The 19,476-nt window shown below is 35.1% G+C and overlaps 1 protein-coding gene across 1 annotated transcript; it reads left to right on the top strand.

Moving 5' to 3' along the window:
* The first annotated feature begins 11,420 nt into the window (after nt 1-11,420).
* LOC113780301 lies at nt 11,421-14,518 on the top strand. Its single transcript, XM_027326113.1, has 2 exons — nt 11,421-11,542; nt 13,786-14,518. Exons 1-2 carry the CDS (start codon nt 11,421-11,423, stop codon nt 14,516-14,518), a joined length of 855 nt encoding a protein of 284 aa, XP_027181914.1.
* Nucleotides 14,519-19,476: the final 4,958 nt, after the last annotated feature.

Below are 19,476 nucleotides of genomic sequence, written 5' to 3'. Positions count from 1 at the left end.
CATGAGATAAGTGAGTGAAACGGAAATAGGGATGTGATTTGGGTTTAATTTGGGACTTAGTTAGGTAGAGATGCTTAAGTGACCTTGTGGGTGACTTATAAGCTAAAATTTTTGCTCAAAAGTGTATATTTCTAAAAAACAAAATAATGGCCACTTTAAACACAATTTTCTAGTTTCTTCCACCAAGTTGCGAATTTAAACGCTTTAATCGCTTCTTTATCGAAACTAAAAGAGTGAGCATGAATTTTCTAGGGTTTAATAAGTAAAATAAATACTACTTAAATGAGTTCTATTTACTTGATTTTCTTTAAGCGAAACTCTTATATTTTGAACCCAAATTGATTGCAAATCGCTAAACGTTATTTTATCACAGATTTGGACTCCAGTCAGGGAGTTGAACTTGAGCGTGATTTTGAAAATCAATAACTCATTGGTGAGTGTTTCCAAGTGCATGATTGAACTTGATATTTGAATGAAATACTTGACTTGTTTGGATGGGCAAGGGTATACTTTATCGCACTTGCCCTAATGCGATTTCTTACTGTTTATTGGTTATTATTGACTTGATATACCTGTACTTATATTGGTGCTTGTACTTGACTTGTAAGTGCTGAACGGTAGCATGTACCACACTCAATCAGAGTGGGAGGTGCCTCTCATCCCGTCTCACTACTTTTATCCTCACCCTATTGGTTAGTCAGTCGAATCAAGTGAGTAAGGGCTTGGTCGAGGAAACTGGCAAACCATAGGTACTGTTTATTGTTTATTGTTTATTGTATAATCCTTTGGATATGATCCACTGGATTCGGTATACTCGAGTATTACCATCACTCTTGTTTTGAAGTTCGGGTCCGGTAGGGGGTCGATTGGTGGATGAAATTTGGTGTAAAGTGGAAATCTACGGTCATGATTTTACTTTTTTAAACGTTGACGGAGTGTCAATGGGTTCGGATCAAGTAATGAAACGGAAATTTGGCTCTTGAGAGCCATCTGTATCCTTATACTTGGAAATGATTGTTACTTGTAGTGTTATTGTTTCTTTTTATGAACTTGTACGCTCGCTTATTTTGATAGTTCAAGTTTTACATAATGACTAACTTGTTACTTGGGTCTGCATGAAGTTTTGGAGCCTCACTGAGTTTTGGCTCACCCTATTAGTTTTGTTTTCCTTACAGGGAAATCGAGCACGAGCATGAGACTGGTTACAGGCTAGCATAGTCTAGTTTTTTAATTTTGTGTTTGTACTCACATTAGTGCTTGATTAGGGTTGGAAGTTATTTAGAACTTGAATCTCTTGTTATATTTGGATATGTATGAATGGTTGAAGTAGAAATGAATGTAAATGTACTTTCTAAACTTGGGAACTATCATTTCCTTTACTTTTGAAGTTGTAACTTATTTTCTTGAAGTAGTGAATGAGTCCTGGTGAGAGTTGGACAGGCAATCCGCCAAACCCTTGGGTACGCCCTAGGGGGGAGGTGGGGTCGTCACAAATATGCAATGCCATTAAAGAAGGCAATTACTTCTTAAATGTACATGGCAAAATGGTTGAAGAACAAGCAGATCATGAGAAGGCTCACTATCGGCTCATCACTGAAAAGGTAGATAATAGCCATCAAAATTATTTTGACCTTGAGATGGGTTAGGGTCATGTGTATGACCATTTTGGTTTTGTGATGTCTAAAATATCTAAACTATGGAAAAGGACTCTAGAAACTTTGAAATATTATTTTTTTTTAGATTTACTCTAACTCTCAAGAACTCCTCACATATTTTAAAGGATTGCATAGAGATCAAATATTGCATGGGGGTGTGTGAACACTGAAAACTATGTTCTTTACCAAAAAAAAAATGCAATAATTCAAATATCTAAACAGTGTGATAAATCAAGACTTTGATACTATGTTTAGCGTGTTATTACACACCAAAACAAAGCTCTTACAAGCTGAACTTCATAACATTTCTGGAGAAAGTAGACACTATGCTAAGCAAAACATTCTTATCCATAATACTATTCAATAACTTTTTATCAAATTTGTCTCCGAGTAACTGATGATCCATTGTAAAATATACTACCAATTATAAGAGCCCTTTTCACATTTTACACAAAGCTATTTTTGATAAAGTAGATACTACTAAAACTTCTAATATTATGAAGCATTTCACTAAAACTACCATAATATTAACATGATATGTGTTACTTAGATATCTAATTGAAAAGTGAGAAATAAGAGAAAGACACCAACACCATAGTTAATATTATACACTTTCTCTTCAATATGAAATATGATTCCAAAATACAATAGCCCATAAGTAATATTATCCTTACTTGTAGGTTGTGATATGCTTTGAGATGGCCGTCTCCTCTCCTCCTATCAGTGGAGAATCCACTCCCGAGCTATTACTCTGTTGCGTTTGGCCCATCCTCTAGGCACCTGTTAAAGGTAGGGAGTGTGACAATATACATGCTTCCCTTTATTTCATAGGGCCTTCTCATCAGTTGCAGGGTTTGATGGCCCGAAATTGACTTGACTTCACCAAACAGCCTCATCTAAAAGCAGCTCACGAGGTGTCCCTCTATAATGGGGGACTTAGACTATGCATCTACATATAATTATGGAATTATATTTCCTTGTTTAGGTAAAATGCTAGGTTTGATGGCTACAAGAGGAGTCTCATCCCAAATGAATGAATATATTAGTTGATAATTTAATCAAGAAGGGTTTGACTTTAAGGTATGACCAACTAATTTAATCAGTATTGATGACTGAAAGATTTGGAATAGTGAATAAAGTTGGATGTGGAGTAGAGTATTAATGATTTCTAATTTCAATAGTTTATTATTAATATTGGGATTTAGGCATGTAAAAACAACCAAATGTATAAGATTATTGAAGAAAGAAAAAAAGTTGGATATACCCGGCTTCTTTATATCTAATTTTCTTTACTACATATTCAACTCCCACATTGGTAATTTTTTTTCTAATTTGATGCTTCTTGACTTGGCAAAATGAATAGATTGTTTATTTTTTATTTCGATCAAATGGATGGTAGACAAAAGTCATATTTTGAAATATTTAATAAATACCTTTAAATGGATGGATCTAAATAACTAGTATAGAAATTATCCACATATGATCCATTCAAGTGTTTCTTTACTACATATTCAACTCCCACATTGGTAATTTTTTTTCTAATTTGATGCTTCTTGACTTGGCAAAATGAATAGATCGTTTATTTTTTATTTCGATCAAATGGATGGTAGACAAAAGTCATATTTTGAAATATTTAATAAATAGCTTTAAATGGATGGATCTAAATAACTAGTATAGAAATTATCCACATATGATCCATTCAAGTGTTTGCTTAGTAATTTTTATTTTAATATTTCTATATCTAGTATGTAGATAGGTTGTTGTGCATTTGTGTCTTTGGTAGTTGATGTATAACCTAAACGGTAAGAAACAAGATTTGTATGAAATGCATAGGCCGTTCATTTAGGTGAGGAAATAAGCAAAATAATTTAACTTCGTATAGAAGTTTTTGAAACATTGTATTACTTTTATCCTTGATATTGCATTAAAAGAATTATGAAAATTTTAAATTCAAAAGAACCTTTTATGCCTATCATCATCTCAATTATAGATAATATTAACTATATGCAAATATTATGTACTTTTTATTATCATTAACAGTAGATTACTCTTTTCCAACTAGCCTTTTCCCCACTTAAGAAAAGAAAAAGCTAATGAATCCTAATGAATCCAAATAATAATTGAATTTCAACCAAATTAAAATGAAGTTATAATCCATGTTTAGTAGCATAAAGTAAAATAGATTGGCATTTAAGGTTAAATTAAATATGTGACCGCAAAAGCAGAATAGTAGAATGTGACTTTGTAAAATATTTATTTGTTACCAAGTACAGAAAAGTACAAATCATCAATAAATCAAATGTGTGGGTTTATAGTGAAAAGATACTATACCCTCTTCAAAAGTTTAAAGAGTAAAAAATTCCTAATATTCAAAATTTCAAAATTGCTCACACATATCCTTACTTTATTTAATTGTAGGACTAAACCCTCACTTAAAAATTTATTATTTTTACCTCATACCTTGACTTACTACCAATTATTTATCAAATGACTATAATCACAAAGACTTTTGTTGCCTTTCTATCTAAAAAGAAGTTTTGTAGTTTCTCTTTTCAATGAAAATAAAATTCTGTTCTATATATTCTTCTTAATTTTGAAACTTTTCGTTATATAACTAAAACTACAAAACTCTCTCTTTTTCTCTTTTTATTTTTCTTGAAAAAACAACTAAAATTCTTATGACACTAAAAGTAATTTACAATTTTATTTTAGAGGTGACAATGAAATTGGCAATATTATTATGACAAATGTTTGGTAGTACTCTAGAGGGTAATTTTACATAAAAATTGACTTGTTGTGAAAGAATGATGCTTTAGTTATTAAATAGAGGATAATTCATTTACAAATGTATGGACGTCGTTATTCTTATCAAATATTGTCTTAGGTTGAGCCTAAAAAATTATAACCTATATATTTAGTGATTGGTTCACCATTCATGTAAATATTTCTGGAAGACAAATACAAGCACAGAGAGTCTAGAACAAATCGGTGACATTGGGGCAACATTAGATATAACACTAGAAGTTGTTTGAAAAAAAAAATACAAGCATAGAGAGTCAACAAAGAGAGTTTAGAACCAATCGGTAGCATTAGACTAGCCAGCAAAATAGAGTTACATATAGGACTATAAGTTAAGTTGGGTCAATTGTGGTCTCTTATTTCGATGCACTTTAAAATTATATCTAACACAGGTAAAATTGATAATAGTTATTATTGGAAATCATATTAATCATAGGTAATTTTGGATTGTATTTTCTTGTCTTCTTAAAAATATCAAAATTCAAAGGGAAATATTATTTTCTTTGTAATTCAATGGAATTCCCAAATATTTTCTTATGACAATGCAATAGTCCTTTTTCAAATAGAATTAAGAAAATATTGCCCTTTACCGAAGCAAACCCAAAATATTTGAGAGGTTTTTGCATAATAGGATTTACTGGTTGAATGCACAATGAGATTTGATTGTTGAATTACACTTCAATGAAATTTCATGAATTAGATGAGTTTAAGAAAGTGACAGATATTTCTATGGGCAAGGCTCGTGGGGTGACAATTCCTTCAAATCTATGATGTCGCTGAAATGGTAGGAGATGGTTCGAATTGATATTGAATCATGAAATGAACAGTATTCTAGATAAATATTTCTGAAATAATCCAACTTATGATGCTAAAGGTTTCCTTTTGCCTAAGCCATTCAAGAAGATCAGATGTGCCCTAACATTCTCCCAGGAACTTCACAAGAAGAAAAATCATCACAGTACTTGACTATTAAACAAATTTTGTAGATAGGGGCAGAATAAGTTGTTATTTGTTGAATATGATCGTAAAGATATGGTGGAACCGATGTGGGAGTAGATGAGTGACCTTGTTATGTAAATGTTCAAAAGTTTAGTATAACTTAGAAATTTCTTAAATGTGGAGTACAACTTCCTTTATACTTTCAAAAACTATGCACCACTGTAATCTCTTTATCATTCTTAGTCATCAAGGGCATCTTTTCCACTACATATTTGTAGGTGGTTAAAAAATAAAGTTCAGGCATCATCAAAGTTTGTTCCTATCAGATAGCAGACAGGAAACATTGTTCAACCTAGCATTTAGGTCCAATTCTTAGAGTTCGTTTGATAAAACTGAAATCTAAAATCTGAAATTTGAAGTCTGAATCAACTAAGTTATTGAATTGCTAAATATTAAATGACAAGAAAGAATAATCACAATTCCTCTCTTATTGATTCTCATCTCTTTTTCTCTTTCTTTTCTTCTTTCCCAACCCTTTTATCTCTTTCTTTTCAACTCATTTCTCTCTCCTTTTCTCTACCAATATTCTCTGATAGTGACACAATCCTCATTACTTCCCGTAGCCCCTATTAGAACTCCTCATCCTCTTGTCAACCCTCCTAACCCTAAAAAACAAAAAAATTAATTAGGAGCTAACGAATAAGTGGAGTATTAGATATAGTTTCATTATAGGGTTTGGTTTAGGAGGTTTAGTGTGGGCCGCTTGGTACTTGTTACAGATTATATGCAGGCTGATTTGTAGGGATTAGATAGCTGTTACAGATTATATGTAGGCTGATTTGTAGGGATTAGATAGCTGTCACAGATTGATATAGGCTGATTTGTAGGGATTAGATAGCTAACAAATATAGGCTAGTTTGTAGCCTAAATTATAGGAATTAGAGGACTGATTTATTGTAATAGGATATCTTCCTATTATAGGATGTCTATACCTGTATATATACCATTACGATTGATGAATAAAAATATGGGGAATTTATTCTCTTCCTCTGAAATTCACATGGTATCAGAGCAAGGTTTGTTCATAAATTTTTTTTCTGGGTTGTTGGGTGTGAGGGAAGCTGCTGCCATATTCAAGGTACAGGCTTTAGAGGTTCCTTTATAGACACCGCCAACTCAGGGAGGTACGTAGTACCGATTGGTCAGAACCCAGCACCTCTCCTCTGTCTCTCGACGCTATTTGCATACCTGTTTGTGGGTCAACATCGATCTAGGTGTGGGACTTGGCTACAACAGGTTTTTCTTGTGGGTAATCTGTTATCTTGTTGAATTTTCTTAGCAATTATGTCTGACAAAAAGCCTGGAGTTGTTTCTGATATAGTTCCGCTGGTTTCAAAAATCACGGAACATAAGTTAACTGGAATTAATTTTCTTGATTGGAACAATACTATTGAATTATATCTGCTCAGTATTTCTATGGATGGCCATCTGACTGATGATCCACCTACGGATGACTCTAAATTGTCTTGGATGAGAGAGGATGCTCGCTTGTATATACAGATCCGTAATTCTATTGATAGTGAGATGGTCGGTCTGGTTACTCATTGTAAGACAGTAAAACAATTAATGAACTATTTACAGTTCTTATATTCTGGAACAGGAAATTTCTCTCGTATCTATGATGTTTGCAAGGATTTTTACAGGGCAGATAAAGGAGACAAGTCTCTCACCAGTTATTTTATGGACTTCAAGAAAACATATGAAGAGCTCAATATGCTGCTTCCCTTCAGTTGTGATGTGGAGGAACAACGAAATCAGCGAGAGAAGATGGCGGTTATGAGTTTTCTAGCCGGTCTTCCGTCTGAATTTGAGACTGCTAAATCTCAAATTCTTTCCGGTTCAGAAATTTCCAGTCTAGAAGATGCTTTTCGAAGGGTTCTCCGTACAGAGAATACGTTACCTGTTCTATCTACTCAGCCTAACAGTGTTCTTCTTAGCCGAACTACCACAGCTGATTCAGGAAGACAACACTACAGGAGTAATGGCAACAGTACGAGCATGGGGTCGGGGCCCAACCACTCTGATAAGAATACTAGCAACCATGGACAGGAGCAAGGAGAGATTGTATGTCACTACTGTCATAAACCAGGTCATATCAAGCGAGACTGTCGGAAGCTGCAGTATAAGAAGGCTCACTCTGCCCATATTGCATCTAGTTGTGCGACCTCTGACAAGCATGTTACAATATCTGCGGATGAGTATGCTAGATTGACTCAGTTTCAAAAAACAGTGAAACAGCCATCCGGTCATGTTACTGCTCCTGTCGAGACAGGTAAACCCAATGCATGTCTTGTTTCCTCTTCTCCAAAATGGGTCATTGATTCTGGTGCTACTGATCACATGACAGGTAATCCTAGTTTACTTTCTAACTTTCAGCCACATAAATCTATCACTCCTGTTACTTTAGCCGATGGTTCAACATCCAGTGTTATTGGGTCTGGAACCACTCAGCCCACATCATCTCTCCATTTATCATCTGTTCTGAGTCTACCACAACTATCTTTTAATCTGATTTTTGTCAGCAAACTTACTCGTGCTCTTAATTGTTGTGTCTCATTTTTTCCTGGTTATTGTTCATTTCAGGATCTCATGACGAAGAAGATTATTGGTGAGGGACATGAGTCTGACGGTCTCTACATTCTTGATACACCGAAACCAGGGTCTATAGCTTGTGCTGGAACAATCTCTCCTTTTGAAGCACATTGTCGATTGGGTCATCCTTCGCTTTCTATGTTGAAGAAACTTTGTCCTCAGTTTTCAAACATTACTTCATTAGATTGTGAGTCTTGTCAGTTTGCTAAACATCATCGTCTTAGTTCTAGTCCTAGAATCAATAAGCGAGCTACTGCTCCCTTCGAGTTAGTACATTCTGATGTTTGGGGTCCTTGTCCAGTTACCTCTAAAACTGGTTTCAGATATTTTGTTACCTTTGTGGATGATTATTCTAGAATGACATGGCTTTATTTGATGCAAAGTCGCTCAGAACTATTTCTTCACTTTTCTTCCTTTTGTGCTGAAATTCGAACCCAATTTGGTAAACCTGTACAAATTTTGCGAAGTGATAATGCAAAAGAATATGTTTCAAGCAGTTTTCAGAAATACATGCTTGAGCAGGGTATTCTTCATCAGACCTCTTGTGTTGACACCCCTTCTCAAAATGGGGTTGCCGAGAGAAAGAATAGACACCTTCTTGAAACTGCTCGAGCTTTGTTATTTCAAATGAAGGTTCCTAAATGTTTCTGGGCTGATGCTCTATCTACTGCTTGTTTTCTAATCAATCGTATGCCTTCCTCTGTTTTGTCTGGTAATACTCCTTTCCACACTCTATTTCCAAATAAACAGTTGTTTCCTATAGAACCAAAGATATTCGGTTGTACTTGTTTTGTTCGGGATGTTCGTCCTCAAGTTACAAAACTTGATCCTAAGTCCTTAAAGTGTATGTTTCTGGGTTATTCTCGCATGCAAAAAGGGTATCGTTGTTATTGTCCTAGTCTTGGTAAGTATCTTGTGTCTGCTGATGTTACTTTTTTGGAACAAACACCTTTATCTTCATCTTCAGGCTCTTCAAGTTCTGTGAGTCCAGGGGAGGATGATGATTTGTTAATCTATAGTGTCATACCAAATTTGGGTCCGCCTCCTTCTACACCGGTTAAGCCTCCCATCAAATATACCTACTCACGTCGGGCACATCAGCCCAGTTCTGACTTGGTCCTTGAGTCTCCAGAATCATGTCCTGATGAACCAGTCTCTTTGTCATCAGATCCGGCTGCCAACGATGATCTTGATCTCCCTATTGCTCACAGAAAAGGTAAACGTGCATGTACTTATCCAATCTCTTCAGTTGTTTCCTACCATCATTTGTCTTCCTCTTCTTGTGCTTTTCTTACATCCCTAGACACTGTTTCTGTACCTAAGACTGTTCGAGAGGCATTAGCTCATCCCGGATGGCGGACTGCTATGATTGAGGAAATGAATGCTCTAGATGTCAATGGTACATGGACTTTGGTTACCTTACCTGCAGGTAAACAAGCCATTGGATGTAAATGGGTGTTTACTGTCAAAATGAATTCTGATGGCTCCATTTCTCGATTGAAAGCTCGACTTGTTGCTAAAGGATATGCTCAAATTTATGGGGTGGATTATCATGATACTTTTTCTCCTGTTGCTAAACTTGCTTCGGTCAGGTTGTTTATCTCCCTTGCTGCAGCTTATGACTGGCCTCTGCATCAGTTAGACATCAAGAATGCCTTTCTTCATGGTGATCTTCAGGAGGAGGTATATATGGAGCAACCACCTGGTTTTGTTGCTCAAGGGGGGTATGGGAAAGGGAAAGTCTGTCGTCTGCAAAAATCTCTATATGGCTTGAAACAGAGTCCTCGGGCTTGGTTTGGAAAATTTAGCCAAGCTATTGAGAAATTTGGGATGCAGAAAAGCAAGTCAGATCATTCTATTTTCTATAGACACTCTAATGGAGGTATTATTCTGTTAGTTGTATATGTGGATGATATTGTAATCACAGGTAGCGACTCTAGCGGAATTTCGTCTCTAAAGTCCTTTCTTCATACTCAGTTCTATACCAAAGACTTGGGGATGTTAAAGTATTTCTTGGGAGTTGAAGTTAGCAGGAGTAAGAAGGGAATCTTTCTATCACAGAGAAAGTATGTACTTGATTTACTGTCGGAGTCGGGAAAGTTGGGTGCTAAACCATGTAGTACCCCAATGGTTCCTAATTTACAATTAACCAAAGAAGGTGAATTGTGTGCAGATCCTGAGAGGTACAGAAGACTAATCGGAAAGTTGAATTATCTTACTGTGACACGTCCTGATATTGCTTATTCAGTGAGTGTGTTAAGCCAATATATGTCCTCACCAACTGTTGACCATTGGAAAGCAGTCGAACAAGTTTTGCACTATTTAAAATGTGCTCCTGGACGTGGAATCCTATATGGCAATCATGGTCATACTAGGATTGAATGTTTTTCAGATTCAGATTGGGCAGGGTGTAAGGAAGATAGGAGATCTACTTCAGGATATTGTGTTTTTGTTGGGGGAAATTTGGTCTCATGGAAAAGTAAGAAACAGAATGTCGTCTCACGATCCAGTGCGGAAGCTGAATATAGAGCTATGGCCAAGTCTGTGTGTGAAGTCATATGGGTATATCAGCTCCTTAGTGAAGTAGGAATTAAGGTCTCAGTACCTGCCAAGCTATGGTGTGATAATCAAGCTGCACTTCACATTGCTTCCAATCCAGTCTTTCATGAACGAACGAAACACATTGAGATTGATTGTCATTTCGTTCGTGAAAAGATCCAACAAGGTTTGATCACTACAGGTTATGTGAAGACTGGAGAACAATTAGGTGATATATTCACAAAAGCTCTTAACGGGGTCCGGATTGATTATCTATGTAACAAGCTGGGCATGATTAATATCTATGCTCCAGCTTGAGGGGGAGTGTTACAGATTATATGCAGGCTGATTTGTAGGGATTAGATAGCTGTTACAGATTATATGTAGGCTGATTTGTAGGGATTAGATAGCTGTCACAGATTGATATAGGCTGATTTGTAGGGATTAGATAGCTAACAAATGTAGGCTAGTTTGTAGCCTAAATTATAGGAATTAGAGGACTGATTTATTGTAATAGGATATCTTCCTATTATAGGATGTCTATACCTGTATATATACCCTTACGATTGATGAATAAAAATATGGGGAATTTATTCTCTTCCTCTGAAATTCACAGTACTCAATTGTATCAATTATTCCAATTTTTGGCAGCATTGTGCTTTGGTTATGTTGTGTGGTAGTGACGGTGCTCTGCTATGTATGGATAATGCCTGTGCCTCAGAACATCAGATTAATCATCAACTGGCTTTGTGAGGGTGAATTAACCTCTAAGTTGGATTTATGCTCTGTTTTGCATATAATAGGATCCTAGTCAAATCATTTGCTGTATACGCTAGTATGTATGCTTCAGTTATTATGAGTCAAGATCTCTGTGTTTGTGGATTGTTTGGGAGAAGGTATAATGCATGGGATGTGTCTAGAGCCATAGCAGCCAGTGCCAGCACAGCTGTGGTGAAGCTGTTGTTTATGGGTGGGAGGATTCTCTAGTTGTCCTTGGGTGTGGCTGCCTTCTTTGCGTCATTATTTGCGGGATATTTTCCAGGCAATCCAGATATGTTTTGGCTTCACATTGGTTTTCCTATCCATTATAGTTAGTTTTACTGAACTTGCCAAACATGAAATTTTAACAAGAAATCCTTACAAAATGCAGACCAGACATGTTTCATTTGTCTTTGTTATGTGCGAATTGCTGGGAAAATAAAGTCTGAAATGGTTTTTATTGTCAAGAAAAGAGAGTAAAGACTTTAACTAAACCTAAAAGTATAGAATGAATATTAGTTGTGAAAACAAACTAAAAAGAAAAAACAAGGGTTTAACGCCTATTTTAGACTTTGACAGGAGAGATTTCTAGGAAAAATGAATAATTGTCTTAGAAAGTTGCAGTTCCATGTCATATTCAAAACCTATAGCCCATTTTGGTGTTTTAGGCTAAGCCAACAAACGAAAGGGTGTTCAAAAAAAGTATTTGAATGATACAAAATCAGAATTAGGAATTTCATTGGAGCCAAAAATTGTCAAGAAGTTTTCAAAATAAAGGGCTTATTTTCGTCAGAGTATGCTGTAACATATCCAATTTCTTGTTAATTCTAAGAAAGTAGAGAAAATCTCTCCTATCGTCAAGAATGTTTTAGCATGCTAGATAATTTGTTAGAATGAGTTGGACTTGATTTTGCTATCCAATCCTTCTTTATGATTATACGCCTAACCTAAATATTCTCTGAAAGTAGCTTTTAGCCGCTGCTTGCTCAGCACTTCCAATAAGAATTACATTGTCACTCTTCTTCATTTCTCATAATGTATGCCTCTCTATTTTATATCTCACATTACATATCATGTCATTTCTTCTGCCTTTTTTTTATTGTAAAATGCCTGGTTTTTATAAATATAAAAAACTACTATCTAATATTTTCATTCATTTTCGTAATTTTTTCATTTTGTAGCACCTTTTTGTTGTCCAATTTCTAACAGCCAACCATCAGCCAGCAAGATTCCGGAATCAATATATGTCAATCATTTGTGATTAAACTTAGTTGAGTGATAGTGTTGTCTGTTTCCTATTTTACAGTGCTTGGTTGTAATTGGATTCCTTATAAATTCTACTGCTTGCCATCTAAGCTACTGGCTGTTTTCTGCTTTTCAAAGTTAATTAGGATAAGTAGTGGAAAGGGGAGAGAATCAGAAATCATATATGGTGCAAAAACAATTTCTCTATGGAATGGAATCATTTTCTTTCCTTTCTGGTTTTCTCCCTCTTCCTTCTTCCGTCACTTTTTGATTACTTTTCGCTCACACAATTGATTTGACTCTATTCATTAGCCAAATTGTTGTTCTAGTTTCGGTTACTTGTTGTTTCATTGAAATAAAATGGTTTGATCAAGACAACCTTGTTGTTTATGAACTTCTCTATAAATTCTATGTGGTTATGCTTATTGTCCTCCACGCTTCTTCCTTGGGAAACCTCAGAAGTGGGGGTGGGAACAAAGGGGTTAGGGGCTAAGAAGGCCTCTTGTAATAGCTAAAGTCCAATTTCGAGTATCTTTGTATTACTTTTCTAGTTTTTTTGGAGACTATACTAGTCTTTTTTTATAGGGCAAATTATCCAATTGGCCCTTTAACTCTTTGTCTAGGTAAAATTAAGCCCCTCATCTATTTTTTGCTGACTTTAAGCCCTCGAACTTGTAAAATGGGAAATCCGTGGCCCTTTTAGCCAGTTTCTCCGGTTTTGCAACCGGATGACCAATTCACACGAACGCCATGTGCTTCTTTCAAGGGCATTTTTGTCCTCATATTCTAAGCAAAAAGGGCACACATAATCCACCGAAGGAAGCTGGAAAAGTGCTCATTTTTAGTCAAAAAGAGAGAGAAAATAAAAGGGGAAATTGCTGATCACCTACCCCCTTGCCCCATGCCGTAGAATATCAAACAAAAGAAAACGCAAAAAGATGGGAATTTTTAGATAAAAAATAATTTTCGAAAAAAAGGTGTTTCCTTTCTCACTTTTATTCCTCCTACTCTCCCCACCCCGCTGAAATAGAATGGCTGAGACGACGTTGCTTCAACTACTCAGACTCCACCAGGACGATGACGGCCTAGACGACGTCATTGAAGAAGTAGATTTTTCTCATCATCAAACCCATCCCCACCGCCATCATCTCGATCCCTACTGGTCTTCCGATTTCGATGCTATTGGTTGATCCCCCAGCGACATCGTGTCAGAGCCCGAATCGGTTGTCACCAGCGCTGATCTTTTCGACCGCGAGAATCAGGTGAATTTCGTTATGGACCTCTTGCACCAACGAGTTGAGCAGTCCCAATTGTCCTCCACAACCTGTGTGGTGATTGACCCGGAGATTTCCGATGCTGACCCGAATTTCGGGATTCATGAAGGAAACGACGGAATGGAGCCGACCCATTTGGATCTTGATCTGAATCTAGGGTTTCTCGGAGAGCCCACTTCGACAAATGTGGAAAATTCAGGGTTCGTAGCTGAAAATTTTGAGGGTGGGGACCATTTTGTAACCGGGTTGCGAGTCGTGGATATCGGGTCGGAATCGGATTCTGATATAAACCATGACGTTGAGATTGATTTTAGTGCTGACGATGATGATATAAGTGAGGGTGATGATGATCCAAGCCTTAGGCTCTGTTGGGATTCTTTTCAGATTGAGGATCATAGAGAAGTTAATGAGGATTTTGAGTGGGAGGAAGTGGATGAAGGAGTTGATGAGAGAGAGGTTCTGAGCATGTTTCTGGATGATGATGACATGCCGGTGATGGCCCGGGAGGAGAGTGCAGATGTATCTAGGAATTTGGACTGGGAGGTTTTGTTAGATGTGCAGAATTTGGAAGCAATCTCCGAGAATGTGACAGAGACGGCATGGGATTGCGTGGGGGTTGCGCAGGGAAGAGTAAGGGAGGTGAGGGAAATCAAATAGAAAGGTGGACTATGTGTGCCCTTTTTGCTTAGAATATGAGGACAAAAATGCCCTCGAAAGAAGCACATGGCGTTCGTGTGAATTGGTCATCCGGTTGCAAAACCGGAGAAACTGGCTAAAAGGGCCACGGATTTCCCATTTTACAAGTTCGAGGGCTTAAAGTCAGCAAAAAATAGATGAGGGGCTTAATTTTACCTAGACAAAGAGTTAAATGGCCAATTGGATAATTTGCCCTTTTTTATATAGTACTAATTTCTTCTGTAGTTATAGTGTTCAATGTAAACTTTTGAGGATTTTATATTTCCTTAATGTGGATCTTGATCTTTTTTTTTTTTTGTCTGAAACTATCAGTGGCAAGAGAGGCTTTGTAGCTACTGGGCCATTTTAAGAATCATAAACTTCTGATCTTGTATACAATTTTAGCTAAATTTTGAATATACTATTATTTCAAAAAAAAAGTATTAAATCTAATACATTTGAATACATGTTACATTCAATTATAAGTGAATAACTTATTACTTAATCTTGGGAGCGAGTTTTGCCTAGAAAATTCAATGCCACTTAATTAATTCAGATATTCAATTTTTAGTTATCAAACAGTCTAAATATGTTAGGATCTGAATCCATTAAATTTAAATACTGAATTAGGTTATCAAATACGGTCTTAGTTTCCCTACCAATAAGTAGCAAAGAAAAAGAGACACTTAGCAACAAAAAAATTTCACCTACGATCAAACTGAAGCATTTTGAGAATATTCTTAAATGTTATTTATAATATCGCAGAAATTGTAATTCTCATACTATGAATTATTCACATTCATATGTATTGGCATCTAATACAAGACTCAACTGCAAGTTTATCATCTATCAACATCTAATACAAGACTAGATAATATCACACTCACATGTATCAATATCTAATATGAGATTTAACTGCAAGTTTATCATCTCTCAACATCTAATATGAGACTGAACTGCAAATTTATCATCTCTCAACATCTAATATAAGACTCAATTGCAAGTTTATCATCTTTGGAGGGGAGAAATTTATCTTTGCAATGCAACAGGAATGGTAATATCTTAAACATCTTCAAGCGGCAACTTTTGACAAGTTGAAGCCATAAACTTGTCTGTTCCAATTTTGGGTATAACCAGTTTTAATAAACTGCTTGTAAATATCTGTTCCTCTCAAACTTTATCTTTTGACAGATTATATGATCTCTTAATGGATTCTTTGCTCCCTGAAAAACATGGATTCAAATAACTCATAACTATACACATATTTGATTGGATATAAACCCAGTTAGACCCAATCCCAAATTTTTGAAACCCTTTCCGTCCATATTAGCTTTGGGTATGGGAATTCGATATCCAATTGTAAAACCCTATTCCATTTAATAAAATTGCTCTCACCCGCCTTCACTACTCTATAAAAAATAGTAGTTCGATAAGAATTATATCAATCATAAAGGATGTAAATCGCAAAAAATCTAAGAGAGCAACCATCTAAGATTATGGTGAGGCTTGGCCTTGCATTGTAGAGTATAGATGCCATTTATAAAACAAATTAAAATTCTTCAATTCTAACAGTTTGAGTATGGTGACATGATACAAAATTTATAAGGTAAATCAAACCTCCAGATTATTCATTGTTCATTATCTTTTGATGTCATAGTTGATGAAAACTTTGTGTGAAAGAAGTACTAAAAAAGTTGCTATTTGATATGTTGCAAATATAAGAATATATTTCGCTCCTTAAAAGAGATAACTATATTTAATCAATTTCAAAAAGATTCTATTCATAAACAATTTAGAGCAAAATAGTAAAGTAGCATAATCATTTTTTAGGCTAGTTGAAATCCCATATAATTCTGATATTAAAAACCTTCCTCTTAGAGACAAACAGTTGATGAAAAAAAGACACAATTATTGAATAATTTTTAAAATATAATAGTAGGTGATAAGAACATTTTTTATATAAAGATTTCATTGATAAATTGTTGAAAATCATCAAGCACGATTTGATTTACATCACTGTCCTAACAACAGGTTAAACATATATTAGAAATTACATATTTGTAATTTAAAGACACAACAGTTTTGAAAAATTATGAACAAATCTAAAAAATAGAAAAAATTTCAAAATTATTTTCTAATAGATAAATCACTACAATTTCTTTCTGTGTATGTTTCAATCGCTAAATCTGCTAATAAATAATTTAAACTTCATTAATGATGATGAGATCTGTCAAAATAGATCCAAGATCCAAAAAAATTTCGGATCTAACAACTAGATCTAAAATAAACTCAAATCTAATGACGGGATTTTTATATCAATGCTAGTTTATTTCCGAATTTTATCCGTTGGACTGCAAGCATACAGGTCACTTCGTAGTTTTGGGCAAATATTAGGTCGATCCCACAAGGAACAAGTTAAACAAGTACTAGGCTCTTATTTTCTCTATTATTTAGATTTAAAGTGAATTTGAATAAGAAGATTATAATGCTACTGTCTACAAATCTAGTTTAATAAATGCTAAATACAAATGGAGAAATTTCACTCAAGATTGAATCTAGAGATGTAGATTCCACTTATGGCATAAACGACTCAAATAAATAGATTTACCTCTTGTTATTATTCTTGTTTAACCAGGGATTCATTTCCAATATTACCAAATCTCATTCTTATGATAAAATGGCCTAGAGCAGTCCAGTTTTCCCTATTTCCATGGTGAAATACTAGTTCTACTCTGCTTTCCTTCATGAAATGCTAGATAATCCATTTAAGTGTACCTCTATTTTCATGAACATACAACTCATGCTCTACTCATGATTTTCCATTGTTACTACCAATTCTCATTGACTAATAACAACTATAAACATGCTATTGGTGATCAAATATCAACAAGTAATTACTACTGTACAAATAGACAAGTTAATACAAGATACAACAAGTGTAAATCACATTCCATTCATATCATTCAGCCATAAGTTTCATCTACTTCCTAGATAAAGAAATTTAGCTACTCATGAATGATATAACAATCAAACTCACAAGTTTATTAATGTAAAACATCATTAAGTACAAGTACAAGAAAGATAAAGAAAAGCTTAGCCAATTAATGATGAAACCCTTCAAATTCTGCTATGTCTTGTGCAAGATGATTACAAGTGAAATCTTCAAGTGCTTCCTCTAGAACTTCTAGCTAGAGAGAAAATTGTTTTCAAGAAGAAAAACTAACTACGTATATTCCCCCTGGTTTCTCCTTGCTTCTCTGCATAAAAGGTGGTGGAAAGTACCTTTTTCTTCTTCATGATTCCAACAAAGATTTTGTTAACTCATTTTGTCTTCCCTTTTGTTGCAGAAGCATGTGCCACCGAATTCTCTCGCCCAAGATAGTTGGAAAGTTGTGTGAAAAGTGAGAAAAACGGTTGTGCCACTTGCAGAAGAGAGAGGCAGATCCGAGCCCTGGATCCGAGGCCTAAACATATGATCCAAGCTCGGATCCTAAGGATCCGAGCCTATTTTCACATGGATCCGAGCTCGGATCGCCTGAACTTCGGATCCATTGGTCCAGATGATCAGACGAGGGCTCAGATGGGGATGGATCCGAGCTCGGATTCATCTCCCATGTTTTTATCTTCAGTTTCTTTTCTCGTTTGCTCAATCTTCGCTCCTTGTTTCACTTATCCATTGTCCTCCAACTAGCACCTTGCCTCTCCTTTATCTTATGTAAGTATTTCGTGCAATGATAACCTACAAAATATAATATGTTTATGCATTCATTTACTCATTTTGCAAGTTCCGATCACTAAACAACACTTGAAGCAATTTGCACAAAGAGGATCTTAAGTATCGCTAAGAACCTCTAAAATTCTAACAAAAACTCATGCAAAACCATACAAAATATATGTAAAATATTCACTTATCAAACTCCCCCACACTTGAATCATTGCTTGTCCTCAAGCAATATACGAAACCACTCAAACAATAGTTCAAGTGTTAAAATAGAAAATATGCTTTCTCAAATTCACTTCTCACAACTTGGCTATTAATCACAATGCAATTCTTCTAAATGCACTCAATACTCATTATAGTAAATAAAGGGGAAACAATTATACAAAAATTTAACTACATTCAAATCATTCTCTCACCCTAACTTGTCTATGCAAATAACCGACTCATATAGGTACAACGTAATACTTTCCTTTATATCCATTTGTTTTTCTCAAATTTTTACTACAAAAGGGTATCATAAATATATGCTAAATACCGACACTTGAGCATTGCAAATGTCTTTTTACACGAAAATCGACACTTTTAGATGAAAACCCCCGGTTACTCAGCACTTGCACATCAAGGTCACAACACCTTTTTACTCCGAGTACCTTTTTACGTGAAAATTGATTTTTTTAGATGAAGATTTCCGGTTACTTAGTACTTAAGTATTTGGTGCAACTTTATTGCTCTTTCTTTTCTTTTTCTTTGCTCTATTTATTTATTAATATATATATATATTTTTTATACATATATATATATATATGTATATAACCCTCTATTATTATGGACATGAAAAAAGCATTACCAATTACTCTATGAATCACCTATTTGCAAATCAAAGTGAAGGGAGAGATCTCATTAAAAATAGAAATAAATGCATAATTGTCCCTACTTTATTAAATATACTTCCTAAAGTGCACTTATCAGAGTCACATAGTACTAATCACTAATCACGAAAGAAATGAATTCTTCAAAAACATATTTAAATTTGTTCAACCATTAGGGAAAATTTGACAATTCATCATAAGTTCTTGGGTCATAGTGCAATTTTGGAAAAGATTTTGAAAAAATTTTGACAGCGTTTCCCTTATAAATACATAAAACTCCCTGCCAACAACCCACAATAATATATATTTCCACAGGCAATTCCAGTCATTTCCAACATTTATCAACAAAA

The sequence above is a fragment of the Coffea eugenioides genome, chromosome 8 (assembly GCF_003713205.1).
Source record: "Coffea eugenioides isolate CCC68of chromosome 8, Ceug_1.0, whole genome shotgun sequence".
Lineage (NCBI taxonomy): Eukaryota > Viridiplantae > Streptophyta > Magnoliopsida > Gentianales > Rubiaceae > Coffea > Coffea eugenioides.
This window is presented reverse-complemented; position numbering and strand designations above follow the sequence as displayed.

Excerpts from the sequence above, each read along its gene's own strand:
- LOC113780301 (XM_027326113.1), top strand. The coding sequence starts at position 11,421 with ATGTATGCTTCAGTTATTATGAGTCAAGATCTCTGTGTTTGTGGATTG. Across the intron at positions 11,543-13,785 it reads AGCACAGCTGTGGTGAAGCT|CGACATCGTGTCAGAGCCCG; the intron begins GTTGTTTATGGG and ends TTGATCCCCCAG.